Genomic DNA, 21,025 nt, shown 5'->3' with positions numbered 1-21,025 from the left:
CAGCATCCTTTACTCAATAGGTGGATGCTCTGCCCTAGGCTGGAGAGGATGGCTTACTATCTAGGTCCCTGCTCCAAATATTGTTATGGAATTTTTTTTTTTTTTTTTTTTTTTTGAGACAGGGTCTCGCTGTGTTCCCCAGGCTGGAGTGCAGTGGCACCATCTTTGCTCACTGCAACCTCTGCTTCTTGGGCTCAAGTGATCCTTCTGCTTCAGCCTCCCGAGTAGCTGGGACTACAGGCATGCACTACCATGCCTGGCTAATTTTTGCATTTTTTTTTTAGAGGCAGGGTTTTGCCATGTTGACCAGGCTGGTCTCGCACTCCTGAGCTCAATGATCCTCCCACCTTGGCATCCCAAAGTGCTGGGATTACAGGCAAGAGCCACTATGCCCAGCTTTGTTATGGATCTTGAGCCAACAGGAAAACAAAGCCCAGCCTGACTTCTCAACCAAGCTGCCACTCCCAATATGTTACCTCTCCCAGGACCCTTTGTTACCAGGTTTTGCCCCATGGGAGTGTGCTCTTTTCTCTGCAACGCTCAGGCCCCATCTCTTTCTTTTCCCCTCTCTTCCTTTCTGTCTATTCTTCTTTAAGCATCCCTCTGTGAATCTCTCAAAGAAATTTTGTGTCAGCTTCCTGATGTATTTACAGATATTCCCATGTAAGGTGCAGGTCTTGGGTCACACAGTTCTAAGATAAATCTACTCTCACTGCCATGGTCATATTTCAAAATGACTGTGAACCCAAAGCACGGGCCTTGTAACAGTCTGAGCTCTCCAATGACTGAGGAGGTAGTGAGCAATCTGTCATAGGAGGCGTGCAAACAGCACCCTTTTAGAATGCTGGGATTGGGCCTCCTGTGGTGAGGCAGAGAAAGAGGCAGCAGAATGGAGGGCCTTCCAGATTCTAGAGTGAATAAAGGGAGGGATATTGGGGGCTGGAAGGGAAGCAAGACAGCTGGCCAAAGACACACTTGATTCAACAAGCTATTATATATCAAGCACTTAGAAATGTACGTGATACATAATGAACATGAGCTATTATGATGACTGTGAATGATTCATAGACTATATAATGAAGGAGCTGAGATCAATCAGTCCTTCACTCCCACCACTGATAACAAAATAGATGGGGAATTGGGGTCTAGAGGGGGAATGGGCTTGCAATGGAACTTTAGGAGCTGGGCTGGGACTACAACCTACGCCTCTGCCTCCACAGGAGAGCCTCTGCACAAAGCCAGGCTGGCTCCTTTGCAGGAAGAGAGGCAAGAGCTCTAGGTGGGCCTTTGTTGATGCTTAAGAACCAAGCTGCTTTTTAATTCCTGTCCAGGCAGCTTGTGGGTTAGAGGCAGTGGAATGACAGCAAGACCTGAGAAAATAGATGCAGGTGTCTTCTGGGGAGTAAGCTCAGGAGTCAGGCCCGTGTCCTGCCACCACTGTAGCTCCAGCCAGCAACAAGTATCTTCCTCTTCAGGATGGCCTCCTGTCCTGTAATTAGTGTTGGGATTGTATTTCCACTCTGTCCTTTTATCTACTACCTCAAAAAAACACCCAGATTAAGGGAGTGGAGTGAGAATAGCCAATGCCAGGCAACCTGAGATGAAACAAGGAACGATTCCTATCAGACTGAGTTCCTGGAAGGGCAAGGGCCAGCCTTCTCCACCCCAAGCATCCCAGCCTAGCCTGGTCTAGAATTCCCAGAGCCCCAGGAGAATCTTGGTGTCCCCACCCTAGAGAGCTGGGCCAGACATGACCACACCAGCCAGCCCTCCATGTGGTCCAGTATCTCAGGACAAAAAGCCTTCCCAGCCCCATTCTGGCTCAGTTCCTTCCATGGTCTGCCAAGAGCCATGTGGCACCCAGATCACTGCTTCCCACCAGTGGCTGCTTTAGTGTGCCTTTTATTTTACCAAAAATAACAACAATAAAGTCTTCCCTCTGTTTCATAAAAATACATTTTCCCACCCTCCCCCCATCCCAGAAATCAGCCCTTGCCACAGCCTAGAACCCATCATGCAAGTCGCAGCACTCTGGGGAAATCTTCTACTACCCTCGCTCCACAGCTCCGGCAAAGCTGCCGGGCCACTCTGGAGGCGGCAGAGGCAGAAGTCCCAGGCCCAGCTGGCTGGCCCCAAGAGCTCCATCTGTTTCCCCAAAGTGCAGGCAGCTTCTAGGCCATTTGGTGGGGCATGATATTGGATGCTTGGCTCAGGAAACAACCCCAGCCAACCCCAGGGCAGTGGGGCATGTTGGCATCAGGTTAGAAATTATTGCTCAAAGCAGAAACAGTTATGTCCTAGAGAAGGTCTGTTACACCCTCTTTCCATGTGTATCTCTGTGTAGCGATAGATGGGTCAGGATCCCTGGTTTCTCCAGCTCTGTGAACGCCTCCCTGTGAGGCCTTGGACAGTTTCTCCCTCTTCTTCTCCTGGCTTCAATTTCCTCGTAGGTACATTGAGACAGTGAGACTGGATGATTCTCAGGTCCCTTCTGGCTTTCCATTCTGGCCTCCCAGAGTGGAGGCTCTGGGAGGGCAGAACCCTGCTCCTGCCTCAGTTTCCCCACCTGTGGGTCTGAGCATAGGGCTGGGTATGGAGGTACTGAGTAATGGAGTGCTGAATGAACATCCCAGTCCCTGTGGATAGCTGTGCTCTGAGATCCAACTGTCTGGAATGCCTGAGGGATGGCTGGGAAGGAGGCAGGTAGTTTTAGGATGGAGGATCTCCATACTGGAAGAGTCCATTCACCAAGTATATCCTCAATGTTCTGGGATGGGAGAGAAGACTCCAAAGTTCCCAGTTGAAGTTCCACAAGCTCCTTGGACTGGGGGTTATTTTGTGCTGGGCTTCAGATCCGAGGAGCCAGGTCTGTAGATTCTGGGAGTAGACTGGAGTATATGATTCCCAGATGAAGGGCCAGGGGACCTTTGTGTATTTGAGGGATCATCTCCAACCCCCAGGCTACCTATAATACAGGCCTTCTTGGAGGCAGAGGGATGAGTATAATGTCAGCTCATGGGCATCTCTGGGTAAGAGAATCGGAGCCTGTGTCTGCGGTGGGCCAGGATTTAGGAACTCAAGGCAAGGCTCCTCTTCCTACCTTCCCCCAGCTCTCCAGGACTCATGCTGATGGAAGAATGTAGCCTGGAAGGTTTGAATGTAGAGCAACATCTACAACCACATTTTGGGCACTTAGTCGTATGGTCAGATATACTGAGTGGGGATGCTAAGCTGTCATCACTCCTACAGTGGCTGTGGTCTGATGGTCCCATGGTCTGATGGTCCCAATCTATTTATCCATCCATCCAACGTTTATGGAAGGCCTACTATGTGCCAAGGAGGGGTAAGGCAGCTAGCTCTCACAGACACACCCCACAGTGAAAATCACACACACACACACACACACACCCCGGCATCTGTGCTCACAGGCAGACTGCTCACTCTCTTGCACCTTTCTTGCCATCACCTTGGCCACACCCACATTCCTCCAATAGGCTTGGGAACCAGCATGGAAGGGTCAAGTGTCATAGAAGAAACCCCCTAGCCTACCCTACTCCCACACTTCATGCCAGAGGTTTAACTCCACTTCCCTTCTGTTTGCCCGCCTAGATGCTCTCCCCTTCTCCATCCACAAGCGGTCAGGGCGACAGGTAGGCAGACTCCTGAGAACCAGAAGTCCAGAGGCTTTGGGTGTGTGGAGTGGTTCCAGTGCCTTCAGATTCCTTCAGGCTCCTGGGGGTCCCCTCTGCCAGCCATCCTGTGTTCAGATTGTCCATCTGATGGCCAAAAAAGTCCAGACCTGGGCTCAGTGGCAGATCCGCTCTGTCATCTCCCTCTGTAGAGACACAAGGTAAGGAAGGGTCAGTCAGAGCTCAGCCTACTAGGCAATCCCTTCCCAAACCATAGGGCCTAGCTGCTCTTCTGTCTGAGCCTGGCCTGTTCCCCCAGCAACCCCAACTCTTAGGCTGCAGATCTGGGTTTGTAAACCGACACTTGAAAGAATTCTCTATTGAAGTACGTAATTCATAGTTAAATGAATTGCCTTCCCTAATTTATCTATTTGGGCATTGGAATTACTTAAAGCAGGCAGCTTTTGGACATGAAAACTCAGAGGCTAGCCTTGGTAGGGGAGGGTGGTAGGGCTTGGCCTACCAGTGGCTCCAGCTCCCGCTGGTCCACCAGACTGAACTCGCGGATGAAGTAGTAGAAGTGCTTGTAGCAGGTGTTGACGTGTGCCTCTGCCCCCATGCTGAGGATGCTATCGAAGTGGTGGATGTAGACATGGACAAAGACTCGGAAGAGGCGGGTCAGGATCTTGGTGCAGACCTGCTGGAAGTTCTTAGGGAAGGGAACTCCTAGAGGGCAGGGGAGGGCAGAAGAAGGGGATCAGTATCCTGGTGCAAAGCTCTGTTCAACTTTTCTCTCCCACACACAGGCAACCAGGATGGCTTTCTCCCCAGCATACTTCTTAGTATACTTCCCTCTGGGAAATAGAGAGTGGTTTGACTTTCTCCCACACTTTTTTTCTTTTCCTTTCTTTTCTTTTCCTTTCTCTTTTTCTTTCCCTCCCTCCCTCCCTCCCTCCCTCCCTCCCTCCCTTCCTTCCTTCCTTCCTTCCTTCCTTCCTTCCTCTCTTTCTCTCTTTCTTTCTGATGGAGTTTCACTCTTGCTCAGGCTGAAGTGCAATGGCGCGATCTCAGCTCACTACAACCTCCACCTCCCGGTTTCAAGCTATTATCTTGCCTCAGCCTCCCAAGTAGCTGGGATTACAGGCATGTGCCATCATGCCCAGCTAATTTTCCATTTTTAGTGGAGACAGGATTTCTCCATGTTGGTCAGGCTGCTCTGGAACTCCTGACCTCAAGTGATCCACCTGCCTTGGCCTCCTAAATGCTGGGATTACAGGCAAGAACCATGGTGCCTGGCCATACTTTTCTTTTTAATGAAGCACAAATCTGACTGTGGCTCTCCCCTGCTGGAATATACATCATCTCCCACATTTTCCCACCACCTAAAGCAGGGCTTTGCAAACTTGTGGGGGTCACTGACCAACCCTTCTTAGACTCTAATAAAAGTTACGACCTAAACTCTCCCCAGAAATATGTGCAGTTGCAGAGATGCTCACATCACACCCTGGTATACAACTCCAAGGAGAGTTCAACAACTGGATCCATTCAAAAAAATCCCTGGGTCTTCAGGATTAAGTCCTAACTTCCCAGCAGGATGCTGCTCAAGGCCTTTCATGATCTCATCCTGACCTCCCTCTCTAGCCCCACCCTGTGTCCCTCCTCTTTTCAACATTCACACAGAAGTCCTCAGACCCCCAATCCTGGAAATTATGAATTCTGCAAGAATTAGTTCAGACAGCCTTCATTCCTTCAAATACTTAACAATAGGAAAAACCTTCCATTTATGAGCCAGGTCCTGTGCTGGGTCCTTCACACCTTTTGCTCTAATCCTTAGAACAATTAGCTTTATGTGTCTGATTGTCATTTTAGATATGATAAAACAGAAGTGCTCATAAAGGTGAAGCTGCTAGCCCAAGGCCACATAACTATTAATCAGTGCAGAATGGAGACAGGATTCAAACCCTCTTTGCACTGCACTGTAGCGACCCTCACAGATACGGGACCCATAAGAAAGGCCCCGTTTCTGCATAGTCCCCCCTGCTCAAGGCAGAGATCTTGGTGGCTTACGCCCTCTTCTCTGTGTGGCAGTCACTCAGGGTTTTAAGCATCTATACCTGGAGTCCCACAGGCTCAGAGAGGTATGGCCGGCAGGGAATATGAGTCTTCCTACATTCAGGTCCCCCTGGCTCCGTAGACACCCCTCCTCTTCCTCACCGTTCCCAGGTGGGGTTGAGCCTTCTCTCCCTCTGAGACCCTCCAGCCCAGCCCAGATCGCTCAGACATATCCTGCCCATCTAGACTTGGGATCCTGAGCTCCCACAGACCTGAGCCCCAGTTCGGAATTCCTCCCAGTTCAGTGCACTTTCCCTCAGTAGCCTCAGTTTCCTCCTATGTAAAATGAAGGTGCTCACTGTCAGGCATGACAGCGCAGGAAATGGTAGGTCACTGGCTGGGGAGGAGCCGTGGGTATTGAATTGTGACTCAGAGCCCAGCTTCCTTCAGCATTCAGACTTCTCCCCTCAGGGCTTGACCACCCTGCCCCACCCACCACTGATACACACACGCTCTGTGGAGATGAGCTCCAGGTTGGGGCTGGCCCTGGCTACAGGTGGGGCCGGTGTGATGAACACAGTGTCATGCCTGCTCAGCTCCTGGACCAACACCCCCCTCCTGCTACCTTTGGGTGGGTAAGCAGTGCCTGGGGGACATCGCTCATCTCCCCTCCCTACCCTCACCCACCCAGGCTGCCCAGCTGAGATAAGAAAAGGCCCCACAGCCTGTGCCTGGCAAGGGAAAATTCTGCCCTCAGAGCCCCAATCTGAGGTGATGATACCATCAGGGTCTACCCAACCACCAACTCCCTCCTTTTCCTGAGGCCAGGAGTCAGAGGGAACCCCGGGAGGCTGGAGGTCAAATCAGCTATGACCTCGGGGCACCTGTTCTGGAAGGTTCTGAGAATCATAGCATCTGTGGTCTTGCCAGAGTGGTCTTTGGTGGGACCACTTATGCTTTAGAAAAGAAAAGCCCTCTGAAGCGGGTGGATCACCTGAGGTCCGGAGTTCGAGATCAGCCTGGCCAACATGGTGAAACCCTGTTTCTACTAAAAATACAAAAATTCTCCAGGCGTGGTGGTGGGTGCCTGTAATCCCAGCTACTCAGAAGGCTGAGGCAGCAGAATCGCTTGAACCCCGGTTGGGGGGAAGGCGGGGGCAGAGGTTGCAGTAAGCTGAGATCACACCACTGGGCGAAAGAGTGAAACTCCATTTCAGAAAAGAAGAAAGAAAAGAAAAGAAGAAAGGAAGGACGGAAAGGAAGGAAAGGAAAAGAAAGGCCCCAAATTGGGAGTCAGGAAGTCCTAGTCAAATGCTTGACCTTGAGCAAGACACTTAACCTGCTTCATCCTCGCTTTTCCTCTTCCACAAAATGGGGATGAAAATCATCCCCCAACCCTGCACAGAGTGTCAATATTAAACTAAATCCTCATCTGTGGAACAGGCTCCCAGTGGCTCCCTCCCCGCCAGGTGACGCTCACCAACACGCGTGGGAAAGACGTCTTCGTCGTTGATGAGGCCTTCGATCCAGTCCATGAGCAATGCCATATAGCGTGGCGCAGAGAGCTTGGCCGGCCGCCGGTACTGGCGCTCATCTTGCCAGCGGTACTCGTAGCGGGGCCCACCGGCCATGACCGGGCAGCTGGTCTCACTGCAGCGCTCGGCCATAGTGCCGTAGATGAGGTTGATGCGGTTGAAGAAGTCCACCACGTGCACAGCGATCCAGTCGTCGATGTTCTCCCCGGGTGGCAGCCTCACCACACTGCGTAGGTCCAGGCCCGACTTGAGAGAGGCCTGTGCCTTCTTGTACAGCTCAAAGCGCTGTGTGCCCGGCTCAAAGCGCTTCCGCGGCCGGAACGTCTTGTCCTTGGCGAACACCTGCTTCAGGCACAGGGCCATGGCCAGCTGGGCCTGGGGCTGCTGTCCAGGGGCTCAGACCTGAGGATACCCTGCCAGGGACAAGGGCATGGGAGAGCTGGCAGTCAGGGCCTTATCATCTGGAGTCTGACTTCCCAATTCATCATTTCCCTGTCACCTCTCAGACTTTGCTCAACCTCTGCATCCCCTGCCTGGGAATCGAAATCCTCAACCCCTAGGTCCAGTGCCCCGCCCTCTTTCCAAGCTACATTAGTCCCCCTTGCTAAGCCCCACAGCCCTCCCATCTTGTTTCTTTTTTGCTTTCATTGCAGAGCTGGGCCTGGGCTCTAAACAGGTGCCCCTCAGACTTGCTGTTAGTCACGAAAGAGGTAGCAGAGGCTCCCTGCAGGCCCACCAGCAGACAGGGGCTTGGACGAGATGACCTCTAGGAGCCTCCTTGGCCAGCTGGTGCAGCGTGGGAGAGCCTCACAGCATTGTGCTGGGGGCAGGGTGGAGGGGGGTGGGGGATGGCTTTCGGCTTCCTCTGGGATATCCCGTAGTCCATCTAGTCCATCCGGCCACCGGGGATTCCCAGGGAGCAGCAGGGAACTTTTCTACCAAAAATGTCCTTTCCTTTTTTTTCACCCCGAAAGAGGAAAGCGCCCTCCCGCTGCCAGCTGGGCGGCTTCTGAGTGTGGCTGCAAACACTGGAGGAGGGGGAGGGCGGCAGATCAATGAGGGCATCGCTTCCTCTGACAACAGCTGGAGATCCTTCCCCCGAAGCCAGCCTCCTCCGGCCCCAAATCTGAACAAGCCACTGGCCCCTCCCCTTGCACCTGACACTCAGTAGACATTCCTAGAGCAACTACTATGTGCCTGGCACTGGGAAGTAGAAGAGTATAGTCAGATTCATCCAGGCGGGCCCAGGTAGAGCTCAGGCAAATTTGCTTTGCCTCCTAGAATTTAAGGATCCCAGATTCAGAATAGACTTTGGGAGACAGTGATCAGGGCCCTAGGCTCAGAGGCAGGAGTCCTGGGTTCTAGTCGCAGCTCTACCACTGGCTTACTGGGTGACCCCTGTATCACCATGGATTTGGCCCATCCAGGTCCTGGGTCACTCTGCTATAGCTAGGTTTCTAAGACCTGAGTCATCTCATCTCACCTGTGACTGTGTGAGCTACTGGGAAATGCAGACCCATGTACCTACCAAAACTAGAATTTAGCCACAAACTAAGCACTGACCCTGCCCCTAGACTGAGCACTAAGGCTGAGTATAAGCTAAGAATTGCCTTCTTTTTCCAGGCTGACCTCTGACCTAGACTCTGGCAAGTGTGAGCCCTGACTCTAGCCTTTAGACCTACTCTGAGACTTGCTTACAGCCAGACAAAACCTGGGCTTGACCTCTGACTGATGCTGGAGCACTGTCCTTTCTCACATCTCTAGTAACCCTGCGGCAGGATTGGGGAAGGGAGGGTGGGAACCAGGTGACAATTGGGTAAAAGCAAAGGGATGGCACATATTGCGGGAGGGGTATTCTGGCAAGAAGTCAAACTAGCTGGGGAGATGTTTGAGACAAAGGTCCTTCCTTGAACCCACAAAGGCAGGCCAGGATGGGGCAGTCTGGTACAATGGGAGCAGCTTGGAGAGTAGAAACGGGCCATTCAGCAGGAACTTGTTCTCTTGAAAAAAACTCACAAGATGTGAAAGGTCATCTCATCCATCCTGACTCTTCAACTTCTCACCCAAAGAAGTCCCCAGGGTGGGACCCTAGTTTCCAGAGCAACGAGGAGATTTCTGCACTTCACTTGCCATCTCCCTTTTAAACTCTGCTTGGGGCAAGTGCCTCCCAAATCCCTCATACTGCAATGAGGCGGGGCTCCTGGGCTCCCCACATTGTATGACCCCCTTTATGACAGTTAGAAATAGGCCCCCACCTTAGCATTCAGCACCTTGTCCTACCTTTCCTGCCCCACTTCGCACCTCCCCACAACAACCACCCTGGGCTTCTTCCCGATTCCCGAACACGCCCCCACTCTCTTGCCTCTGCATGTTTTCTTATACCTCCACCTGCCTGACCACACATCCTCAGACTGGCTGCTACCTCCTCCCACAGCCTCCTCTCCTGAACTCAGATCTCCTTCTCCTCGGGTAGAGGCTGCTTTTGGTCATTGCAGTCTCCACTCCATCCCCAACCCAGCCCCAGCTTAGGAAAAGGCCTGGCACAAAGTCAGTGTTCAGGCTTGAAGGAAAGCTTAGACTAGAATCTTAAGAGTTAAAATAGCCCTGACAGATCAACTGGCCCAACTCACTTGTACACATGGGGAAACTGAGGCCAAGATGAGGAAACTGAGGCCTAAAAGTAGGACTTGAGGAGCCTGTGTTCACACAGCAAGTTGCAACCAGAATTGGGAACTGAGACGAGGTGGGGCTCAGCTCATGACCAAGAGTAAAACACCATTTTCCTGCACTGGCTTATCAATGGTCTGGTGCAGACAGAGAAGAAGAGGGGAGTGGAGGGACAGTGGAAGCATCTTCTCCACCAAACAGCCCAACCTGCTTCCTGTCCCCAACACACTGGCTCCACACAGCAACTGGGATGTCCTGACCAGTGAGCTAGAGTTCCACCTTACTCCCGTGGAAATTCAAGGCCTGGGTCTCTTTCCAGGAAAACGTAAGCTTAGGGGGTGGGTGCAGGGCAGGTACTCTTCTAGCCACAGGGTTAACTCCCTTCATTCTCCACCCCCATGCCCTCACTGAGTTTCTGTCACGGAACTTCTGTCCCTCCCTGAACCATTGCTGTCCCCCCTCCTAGCCCCCATTTCCCAGTGCTGGCTATCCTTTCACTCCTGCAGTGGCAGCGGCTTGCTCATTCCCTGGGTGGGGATCTGGGCTTCTCAGATGAAGACAGCAGGGTGACCCTCCCTGTTTCTGATATTTAGCTCCCTGCTAGGCTACATCTACCACTCCTTGGGCCTGGGCCAGAATCTGGGCCAGAGGATGGCCCCAGTTTGAACCCAGAATCCAGTCTGGGACGCTCTTCAGGACAGAAGTCGAAGAGAAAAAGTAGAGGCGAAGACTCCAGGCTCTCCTCGGGGCGTGCAGCCACCCACGCCCACCCCCGGCTTCCCTGCACCCCCAAACGAGCTCCCAGGGCCAGGCAGGTCGTAGGACCCAGAGGAGCCCGCCTGACATTTCCGCTCCCCGAAAACACGCCCCCCAACCGCTCCCCTCTGCCCCGTACCGCCCCCTCCAACCCCACCCCAACTTTCGAAGCTCTGAGCCTCCGACCCCAGCCCCAAGACAGCGGCCAGTCTGCCTTCGGGCGGGACTCTCCTCCGGACTGTGCCACGCCGGGACAGCAGAAGAAATGAAAGTGGAAGCCAGGCGGGCGGGGTGCGCGGCGAGGCCGCAGGGGCACGGCGCACACTCACGGGCCCTCCTCTGGCCGCGGGGTCACATTCCCAGCCACAGGGTCGCCCTTCTCCTGCCGGTCCCGCAGTGCCTGTTCTCTCGCCTGTCAGCCTGTCCGTCTGCCTGTCCTGCCGGCTGCAGCCGCCCTCCTGCCTGGGTGACGCTAGCTCCGCCCCGGGACCGCCACGCCGCGGCCACGGGGCGGGGAGGGGCGGAGAAAGGGGACTCCCCTCCACCCCAGTACACAGACGCACTCGCCCCCACCTTCCCGGAAAGTCCATATCGGGCTCCCAGCTTCCCCTTGGACAAAGGACTGAGCTGCTCGCCCCCTCAGTGCTTCCTTGGACCTCCACCAAGGAGGCAGCCTCAGGTTCCCAGACGGTAAAATGGGGAAAAACTCGGCTTCTTCTGGAGCAGAAACAAGAGCTGCTAGATAAGGGTGGTTTCTTTGCCCTCCTAGAATCGTCTGCGTCACACTTGTCCCGGACCCGATAAGGGATCAGGACTGTCCTATCCACTCCCATATCCTCAGCTCCTGGCACATAGCAGGAACTCAAAACCCACTTGATGGATGAATGAATGAATGATTGAGTGAAGGAATGAATGAACGCCTTGGGAATCATGAGCTGAGTCCTTCACCCCTGAGGGACAGGCCCAGAAGAGCCTCAAATCACAAACTTCATCTCCTCACCAGGGAGGGGGCCTGGCTCAGGCTGAGCTCATTCTCCTTGCTCCTCACCCAGAGTCACCCCATTTCTTACCTCCAGACCTTTATCCCAGCTGTTCCATTTTAGAATACCTTCTCTCCCTTCTTCCTTCCGACCAAATCCAAACCACTCAAGATCTGATCTGCTCTCCCTATCACCTGGGTTCCTTCGAAGACAGACAGATATCCCACCAGCATTCAGTGCACACTGTGGCCCCCAGGCCCAGGGACCAGTTGGCGGCTCTGTCTGGGATGGGAGGGAAGATTGGAGGCCTTCTAGGGTAGGAAGAGCACAGCAGAGAGCTTAGCTGTAGAAGCCACTCTGGAGGGGTGGGAGGTGAGTAGATGCGGGTAGGGGAGAGCTGGAGGCCAGAGGTGGGCATTTACTATGGCACACTGGACACCCCTTGTGTCTGGACCTTCTGTTTGCCGGATGACATGAGAACACACTAGATCCTTAACCCAGATCATATCCTTTGCAGCAACATGGGCTGGAGCTGGAGGCCATTATCCTAAGCAGACTAACACAGGAATAGAAAACCAAATACTGCATAGTCTCACTTATAAGTAGGAGCTAAACAATGGGACTACATGGATACTAGGAGAGGAACAGCAGACACTGGGGCCTGCTTGGGGGGAGGGCGGGAGGAGGGAGGATGAGACAAAAATACCCGTCAGGTACTATGCTGCTTACCTGGGTGATGAAATTATCTGTACACCAAATCCCCATGACACAGAGTTTACTTATGTAACAAACCTACACATGTACCCTTGAACCTAAAATAAAAGTAAAAAAAGAATCCCAGCTCGTAGAACTGTGGATATGTTCTTTTGTTGAGCACCAATTTTTGCCCCAGTCTAAAGTTCTCTGTATTTTGATGTCTGACTCTTAACTGTCTGCCCTGAATCCCCTATAAACAAACACTTGCTTATGGAGCAAATTAAAATATGCTTCTTTATTTATTTGATATCCTAATCAATATCTTTTATTAAGTATAACTCTCCACTCATATCAGATCAGGGGATTGGGTGATGAAGCTGACCTGGTTGCTGACCGCAGGTGCTGACAGGTCAGTAGAGGGGACGACACACAGAGATACACAAGGTCAGAGCTCAGTCACCCAGAGGTGAGAATGTGGTTGTGGACTAACGGACTTTGTAAGAGTGGGGGTCTTTGCAGGAAGCACATGGAATACCCAGAACAGGTATGTTTAACAAAGACATTATTTACAGGTATGGTCAACAGGTAGGGAAACCACACAGACAGTGTATCACCAAAGGGCTCACAGGAGCAGAGGCTGTCAACCCTAGGCTGCGGGAGTGCAGGAAAGGAGTGGTGAAAGTGGGAGCTCTGAGGACCGGGCAGCTGTGGCCTAAGGTGGAGGGGTATACCCAGCCCACAGCAATCATATAGGGAAGGACGGGGGGCAAGTAAGAGACCCCACTCTCCTCCGTCTCTCCCTCCCTCTGATCTCTGGCCCGGTTTCACCCACTAGCTGAATCCTCCCAGAAGCTAAGAACAAGGGAACCTGTTGCTGCAGCCTGTAGATGTCAGCCTCCTAGGGCGTAGAAATGGGTGGAGGGTGGAGAGCCATCGGAGGAGCCATGTGGGGTCAGGGCTGACTTCACAGGGGAAATGATTTGGAAACTGCTTGTGTTTTCCTTATCATTCAGTTCTAAATAGTTCATAAATTTCAATGTAATTTCCTCTTTAACTCTTGAATGATTTCGAAGTGTGTTTTTCAGTTTCTTAGCCTATGGGAGGTTTATGTTTTTCTTGTTGAGTTCTAATTATATTGCATTGTGGTCAGAGATCATGGTCTGGAAGATTCTTTGGAATTTGATGTGACTTCCTCTGTGGCTTTGTGCAGGGTCATTTTCTGGACCTCTGAGCTGGGTTTTATAGGATAGACAGGAGTTTTTCTGGTGAAGAGTGAACAGCACAGAACCTTACACTGTGGGAAATAGAAATGATCCACTTTGAAGGAATATCAGAAGTTCCCAGCTCATCCTCAGAGTCCCTGGGTGTCTGTGGGATGGGAGGCAGATGGAAGGGTTGCGGGAAGTCAGAAAGCCCAAATCTCTCAACTACCTGTACCCTCTTCCTGCCCTTCTCAGTCTTGGTTAGAGAGACTGGTTCTTCTAGGAGGCTCTTCTGGGGCTGAAAAGACCCAGACCTTGGAGAACAGTGTCCTGGCTTTACCATAATTTAGCTGTGTGGCCTTGGGATGGTTTTGCCCCCTCTGATGGCACGCTGTAACCCTACAGCACTGGAGACCTACACAAGACAGGCTCTGTTCCCTGCCACTGTGTCCTGAGCATGATAAATGGCTCCAGAAGAGTTTAAACAAGGCTCATCTCTGAAGCTTGGCGTGAGCCAGTGAGGACCTAGGATAGGACGTGACCTTTTCCACTACTCAGCCTGGGCACAGGCCCCCCTTGCAGTAGGAACTCTGAGTGGCAGCGGGGTGGTGTCTGCCTGCTGTGTGCCTGTGGGAAAGCCCTTGCCCCTCTCTGGGCCTCAGTTTCTACACCTGTACCATGAAAGCATCTTCTAGCCATACCAAGTACCACTCCAAGTACCGTATCAGAACCAGCTTCCTGTGCCTTCCCACTGTAGGCCTGTATCCAGTGACTCCACTGATACAGAGTGGCCACTTCCTGGGAACTCCGCAGCCCTTCCTATGTCAAGAAAGGTCCCTCCTCCCTCCCTGCCCCACAGAATGAGCTACTGCGCCCTCAGCTCACCTTACCAGATGTCTGGCAGCTACTACAGCCTGATAGGGCCCACACTCTCCCCACTCTCTCCCAAGAAAGAGTTTCCGTTTCAGCTTCTGCCCTTCCCTGCCCAGGAGGCAGGCTCATCTATCCTGGATTTTCCATCCTGGCCACTGAGGAGAATGCCATGGGCACCCTTACGACAGTCAGAGGAACTGAGGTTAGACTTCCTTTCACTTGAAGGAGACAAGGTTCAAGGGAAGATGGCAGGGTAAGACAAAGTTGACAAGGATATGCACTAAAATTCTGTGTGACCATGGACAAGGCACTTGTTCTCTGAGCCTATCTCCCCTTCTCTAAAGCAAAGACAACAACAACATCTGCCCCACAGAAGAGCTGAGAGAATCAAATGTGATAGCCCTTGTAAACAGTAGAAGGCTGTGGTCAGTCTGTTTCAGGGGTGCTGCCTTCAAACACCCAGCAGGTGTTTGTGTGGAAGAGGGACTGAGCTTGCTCCAGGGTCCTGGAGAGCAGAGGGCAGACACCCAGGACAATATGAAGGGGCGCTTGGCATATCAGAGCTGTCCAACCATGCAGCCTGGATGGCTGTGCTGTTCTCTCAGGAGGGAGCGGTGCAAGCAGAAGTTACCAGCCCCTGGTGACATGGACTTCAGAGGGTTTCAGTCCCTCCAGAGAAGGGGAGGGCCCTCTTGCCTCTAAGAACCTCAGGCTCCAGTGTTCTCTGCTCCAAGCTACGCCTCCTTCCCAGCCCTCTGCCCTTAAGATAGAGGCATTGCTCTCATCTCTTCCATCTTGGGAAGGAGACCTCTGGAGACTGGGGTGGAAGCCTGGTGTGCATAAGTGCCTGAAGACAATTTCACAGCCCTCAGACCTCACCCTCAACATGGTCCCAGTAGGCATTGTCCCCTCCAACCATTTGGGTTAGTTCCCAGCCTGGGGTGTCCCGGGAGTGGAGGTGATAGTTGTGGGGGAAGGGTGGTTTCACCAGTGTTCCAGGCTCAGCCTTACATAGAACCCACCATGAAGGCTGCCCAGGAAATCCTGTCCAACCCTAGCCCCTCCTCTGCTGCTGGGGCGCCTCCATTTCAGCCTCTGGGGCTGCCTGCATGGAGCAACCCCTACTTAGTTCAAAGCTTTTCTACAGAAAGCCCTCAGATTGCCCCCGTCTGGATGCACCCTCCTCCTTTCTCCACAGCACAGCATCCCTTCTCCAAGTGAGTTCAGTAACACCTGCCTCCCTGCCTCAGAGTTGCCAGCAGGGATGGGGGTTTTTATGGTCCCCAGAGGCCTGGGTGTTATCTTTTAGCAATAATGGTAGTAAATTACGGCCAGGCGCAGTGACTCATGCCTGTAATCCCAGCACTTTGGGAGGCCAAGGCAGGCGAATCACAAGAGGTCAGGAGTTTGAGACCAGCTTGGCCAACATAGTGAAACCCCGCCTCTACTAAAAACACAAAAATTAGCCGGGCATAGTGGCTTGCACCTGTAATCCCAGATACTCAGGAGGCTGAGGCAGGAGAACCGCTAGAACCCAGGAGGCAGAGGTTGCAGTGAGCCAAGATCCAGCTTTGGTGATACAGCGAGACTCCATCTCAAAAAAAATAAATAAATAAAATAATGGTGGTAAATTATGTTTTAAATTATTATGGCGGTGTGAAAACACATCACTTTCTTCTATTTGTTCATTCATTCTTACATTCCACAAGTATTTACTGAGGACCCGTTAGATGTCAGGCACTGGATGTTGGCCAGTTGTAGACTTTCCCCTTGCTTTGCGGGTGGTGACAAAGGCCTCGGTCTTCTAAGGAAGTTCCACTGGGCCCACGTGTCCCATTGGCTACAGAGGAATATTATTGAACAACAAGTCAGGGAGGGGGTGGCTTGTAAAAGGGAAAGGTTCTTGGATATCACTTAGTGTGATCTCCTCGAAGTATGTGGAAAACTGAGACATAGGGGGAGAAAGAGATCAGCCCAGTGATGAATCATGACAATAAAAACCATTCAGTGAACCTTACATATGCCTCTCCCTGAAAGGCATATTCTCATTTCTTCTTCTCAGCAACCCTGGGAGAGAGGGAGGTTTATCTTTCTACAGCTTTTTTTTTTTCAAAGACAGTATTATCTTTATTAAAAAACGGATAGATATAGCAGCACTTACATAACAGAGTTCATTCAAAGGCATTGTACACTGTCAACTGATAATGTGGAGACAGCAGCCCCCTGCCTAGCTGGTTGTGGGCTCTGCACAACATTTGCCCGCAACCACCTGCTCCACTTGGTACAATGCGGCCCAGAACGCCCACGGGGAGAGCCACGCCACTGTGGCCCTCCACAGCTTCAAGCCTTTGTTAAACGTCGTGTGAGTCCCTCAGGTCAAGTAGCACCTTCCATAGCAGCATTTTCTAAATTGTTCTTCCCTTCAGAGAGGGATGGAGGGGCTGGAGAGAAAGTTCCACTAAGTAGGGAGAAGGGATTTGCCATGTTTAGATGATGTTCCAAACCCTACACTGCAGCTGTCTCTGGGTCCCATCTTGGCTTCATGTCCAGGAGATGGGAAAGCTGTGTCTGCTGCAGCGGGAAGCAGCAATTCGGTGGGTGGAGTCCACTTCTTGGTGGAGACTCATGCTGCACCCTGTAGAGTCTGGATTCCACACAAGTACAGCTTATGACTTCCTGCAGTTGTTAATCCAGTATGTCATCAAATTGCATTTGGGGCCTTTTCAAGAAGCAGCTGTAGGAGCTCCGCTTTGCCTGAGGCTAAGTAGACTAAGGGTATGCTCTTCTTTCCCAGGAAGTTTTCCTAAATTACACCAGCTGCCTGGAACCAACCCTCCTCAGGGGGGAGCCCTTGACACAAAAAGTTCTCAGTGGTTTGCAGTTGTGCTCCTTGGTTAAGCCCATGGAGGTTGTGTCTTCCCTTTTGGACTGTAAGCCCTCAGAACTGGGGTTTTCTTTATTTTGCCTCCTCCCATGTTACCTTGTAGCAGCAACTGACAGTTGTAAGGAATGTTGTGGTTTACAAAGTGCTTTTACCGTCTTTTTGTTTTTTGTTTTTTTGAGATAGAGTCTCGCTCTGTCACCCAGGCTGAAGTACAACGGCGTGATCTCGGTTTACTGCAACCTCCGCCTCCCAGGAATCAAGCGATTCTCCTTCCTCAGCCTCCTGAGTAGCTGGGATTACAGACACACACCACCATGCCCAGCTAATTTTTGTAGAGACAGGGTTTCGCCATAGTTGGTCAGGCTTGTCTTGAACTCCTTACCTCAGGTGATCCACCCGCCTCGACCTCCCAAAGTGCTGGGATTACACACATGAGCCACTGTGCCTGGCCTACTCTGGTCATTCTTGAGTCCTGCAACAACCTTGGAATGCGAATATTGGCTCCAAAAGGTGAAATGACTTGGTCAAGAAGCACAGCTTGAAATGGCAGAGCTGGGCCGCGCGAGGTGGCTCATGTCTGTAATCTTAGCACTTTGGGAGGCTGAGGTGGCAGATTGCTTGAGCTCAGGAGTTAGAGACAAGCCTGGGCAACATGGCGAAACCCCATCTCTACTAAGAAAATACAAAAATTAGCCAGGTGCAGTGGTGCGTGCCCATGGTCCCAGCTATTCAGGAGGCTGAGGCAGGAGTATTATTTGAGCCTGGGAGGCGGAGGTTGCAGTGAGCCGAGACTGCTCCAAGGCACTCTAGTTGGGGCAACAGAACAAGACTTTTATCTTAAAAAAGAAAGAAAGATGGTCAGGCGCGGTGGCTCAAGCCTGTAATCCCAGCACTTTGGGAGGCTGAGACGGGCGGATCACAAGGTCAGGAGATCGAGACCATCCTGGCTAACACAGTGAAACCCCATCTCTACTAAAAAATACAAAAAAACTAGCCGGGCAAGGTGGTGGGCACCTGTAGTCCCAGCTACTTGGGAGGCTGAGGCAGGAGAATGGCATAAACCCGGGAGGCAGAGCTTGCAGTGAGCTGAGATCCGGCCACTGCACTCCAGCCTGGGCGACAGAGTGAGACTCCGTTTCAAAAAAAAAAGAAAGAGCAAGTAAGCAGAGCTGAGACTCAAAAACAGGTCCAGTCACAGGGTCTATCCTTCTGCCCGACACTGCCTGAGCACTTAGCAAATACACTGTTAATAAGTTAGGCAAAGAACAAGTCAGTTTGAATGGGGGTTAGACACTTTCAAAAAAATGCTCTCCTGGGAAAGGAAATGATAACGAAGACATCTGTGCCTGGATCCATGTTAAAGCAATTGGCAGCATTAAGTACATCAACCATGCTCCATAACCTTGATATCACCTTAGACTTCTCACTCACTCTTTTGATACCCTTGCAAAATCTGCTGGGGCAGGTCATATTCCACACATTCTACAGATAGCACCCAAGGGAGGAAGTCATTTAGTGTGAGCTGAGAGTTGAAAAACAGATAAGAAGGAGGCCAAGCACAGAGAGGAAAGGGGTTTAGGAAACAGAAGGCTGTCTGAAGGTCACTCGGCTTCTAGAGTGCCGAGTTGCCTGCCTCTGGGAAGAGGGCATGAGATAGACCATCACTGACAGACTGGAGCTTCCCTGACTTTGAGAGCAATTCCCTCTCTGCAGGGGTGCCCAGAGGACACAGTGCAGGTTGCTGGCTCTGAGACAAACTGAGAAGGGTAAGAAAGTTCCAGCAATCAATCCTAGCTCCAATGGGGTGTGAGTCTCCCAACTGAGCTCTGTAGCTGAGTTCCCATCAATCCCTCACACCCCTCAACCTCCTCCCCTGCCACTGCTGCCTGCCTGGATTTCCATATATCACCCCCTCTGCTCACTCACCACAGGCGAGTACAAAATGCATGCAGGATGGATGGAGAGCTTCAGCCTGTGCAGGCAACACACAATTCTCTATGTAGCTGCAGGGGCCAGGCACAGATAGTCCAGGGCAACAGATAATCCAGAATTTGTTTCCAGGGGTCATGAGCCAGGGAAATTCTCAGCTTTCAAAATCAAACAAGGAAAACATCTGAACTCCAAGCATCTGGGAAGGCTTTCCTCTCTTGCCCCATAGAGGTCTTACCTAAGGGCATGCTGGGAACAGCTAGTCTCATCCAAGAAATCTTTACCAGAGGCAGACAATAAAATCCTTGTCTTTTTCAGATATCTTCCAGTTGGGTTGCCTTGGACTGACGTGCAAAGAAAATTTGGAACAAAGAGATAGAAGGAATGCTGCTACCGATACCCTGTGTGACCTTGGGGAAGTCACTTCACCTGGTTTGGGGCCTTTTTCCTCAGGTACAAAGTAAAAGTAAAAACTTATTGCAGGGGTTCCCAAATCAGGCTGAGTTTCAGAATTACCTGGAGAGAGTTAAAGAAAAGGAAAGAAAAACATTAAGTTGGTGGAAAAGTAATTGCGTTTTTGACATAAATGGCAAAAACTGTAATTACTTTTGCACCAACCTAATAGTTTCTCAGGCCCCACCCCAGGCCAACAGAATCTATGTCTCAATGGTGAAGCTCAAGAATGGACAGCTCTGACAAGTGCATCAGGTGTTTCTGATGCCCAGTCAGGTAGGAAAATGACAAGGTTAGATGGATTTGGTCTCTTTAAACTGTAAACAGTTATGTTTAGTGAGTTGCAAAGGAACTAAATACATAGACATCTGTAACCAGGAATAACTTTGTCTCAGATAAGCCATCTACAAATAATCAGGCAGGCCTGCACCTTGGCCCAAAACTCCAGATGTTACCTGGCTTCCGACCTAGATGTTAGCTGCCAGGCTTTGGGTCTGCCTGCTCGCCTACCCACCTCCCAGATTCCTGATGCCTGTGCCCTGGTCTGGTATGATTACCACTGCTCAAGCCTCTCTAAATTCCTGGAAGAGACTTTCTGAAAATAGAAACATGGTGTAGAAAAATAGTACAAAAGAAACATGTTCTATAATGAAAGGTCTAGTTCTAGGAGAAGATTTATGTTCCAGAAACAGAAATTCCTCCTCCTCTGTATAGATGTGCACCTTGAAAAGGTACTTAACCAGCTACTGTTTTGCACTTTTATTATAGTGCTAAGCACTCTGTGTTTGCTACATCATTTAATCCTTTCTTATATTTTGAGATAGGTCCGTTACTATGTTATTTACAGATGAGAACACAAAGGCTCAGAGAGATTGAATAACTCGTCTAAGGCCAGACAGTGAACGAAAGGCAGAACTGGGATTCTAATTTAGTCCTGACTCTTCACATCTATGATGCTGTTTCCCCAGTGTCCTCATCTGTAAAATAGGGAATAATATTGGCCGGGTGTGGTGGCTCATGCCTGTAATCCCAGCACTTTGAGGGGCCGAGGCAGGTGGATCACCAGAAGTCAGGAGCTCGAGACCAGCCTGGCCAACATGGCAAAACCCCATCTCTACTAATAATACAAAAAGTTAGCTGGGCGTGGTGGCACACACCTGTAGTCCCAGCTACTCAGAAGGCTGAGGCAGGAGAATCCCTTGAACCAGGAGGCAGAGGTTGTAGTGAGCCGAGATTGCGCCACTGCATTCCAGCCTGGGCAACAAGAGTGAGACTCTGTCCAAAAAAAAAAAAAAAAGAAAAAGAAAAGAAAAGGAATCATATTACTCTTAAGGTATTGTTGCAAAGATCGAATGAAAGAAACTTAGGC

At 51.2% G+C, this 21,025-nt stretch overlaps 1 protein-coding gene across 2 annotated transcripts; it reads right to left on the bottom strand.

Moving 5' to 3' along the window:
* Positions 1-1,886: 1,886 nt before the first annotated feature.
* Positions 1,887-11,200, bottom strand: MOB3C (MOB kinase activator 3C). Of its 2 annotated transcripts, XM_023221526.1 has the most exons (4): positions 10,969-11,200; positions 7,162-7,629; positions 4,153-4,355; positions 1,887-3,835 (listed from the first exon to the last, which is right to left on the bottom strand). In XM_023221526.1, the coding sequence occupies exons 2-4, from the start codon at positions 7,577-7,579 to the stop codon at positions 3,806-3,808; spliced, it is 651 nt and encodes a 216-aa protein (XP_023077294.1). In that variant the 5' UTR covers positions 7,580-7,629; positions 10,969-11,200; the 3' UTR covers positions 1,887-3,805. The 2 variants fall into 2 exon arrangements, with proteins under 2 accessions (XP_023077294.1, XP_023077296.1); XM_023221528.2 differs by lacking the exon at positions 10,969-11,200 and having other exon boundaries at positions 7,162-10,736.
* Between the last annotated feature and the right edge of the window lie 9,825 nt (positions 11,201-21,025).

The sequence above is a fragment of the Piliocolobus tephrosceles genome, chromosome 1 (genome assembly GCF_002776525.5).
Source record: "Piliocolobus tephrosceles isolate RC106 chromosome 1, ASM277652v3, whole genome shotgun sequence".
Classification (NCBI taxonomy): Eukaryota; Metazoa; Chordata; class Mammalia; order Primates; family Cercopithecidae; genus Piliocolobus; species Piliocolobus tephrosceles.
The sequence above is the reverse complement of the archived record's forward strand: the minus strand, read 5'-3'. Positions and strand labels throughout refer to the sequence as shown.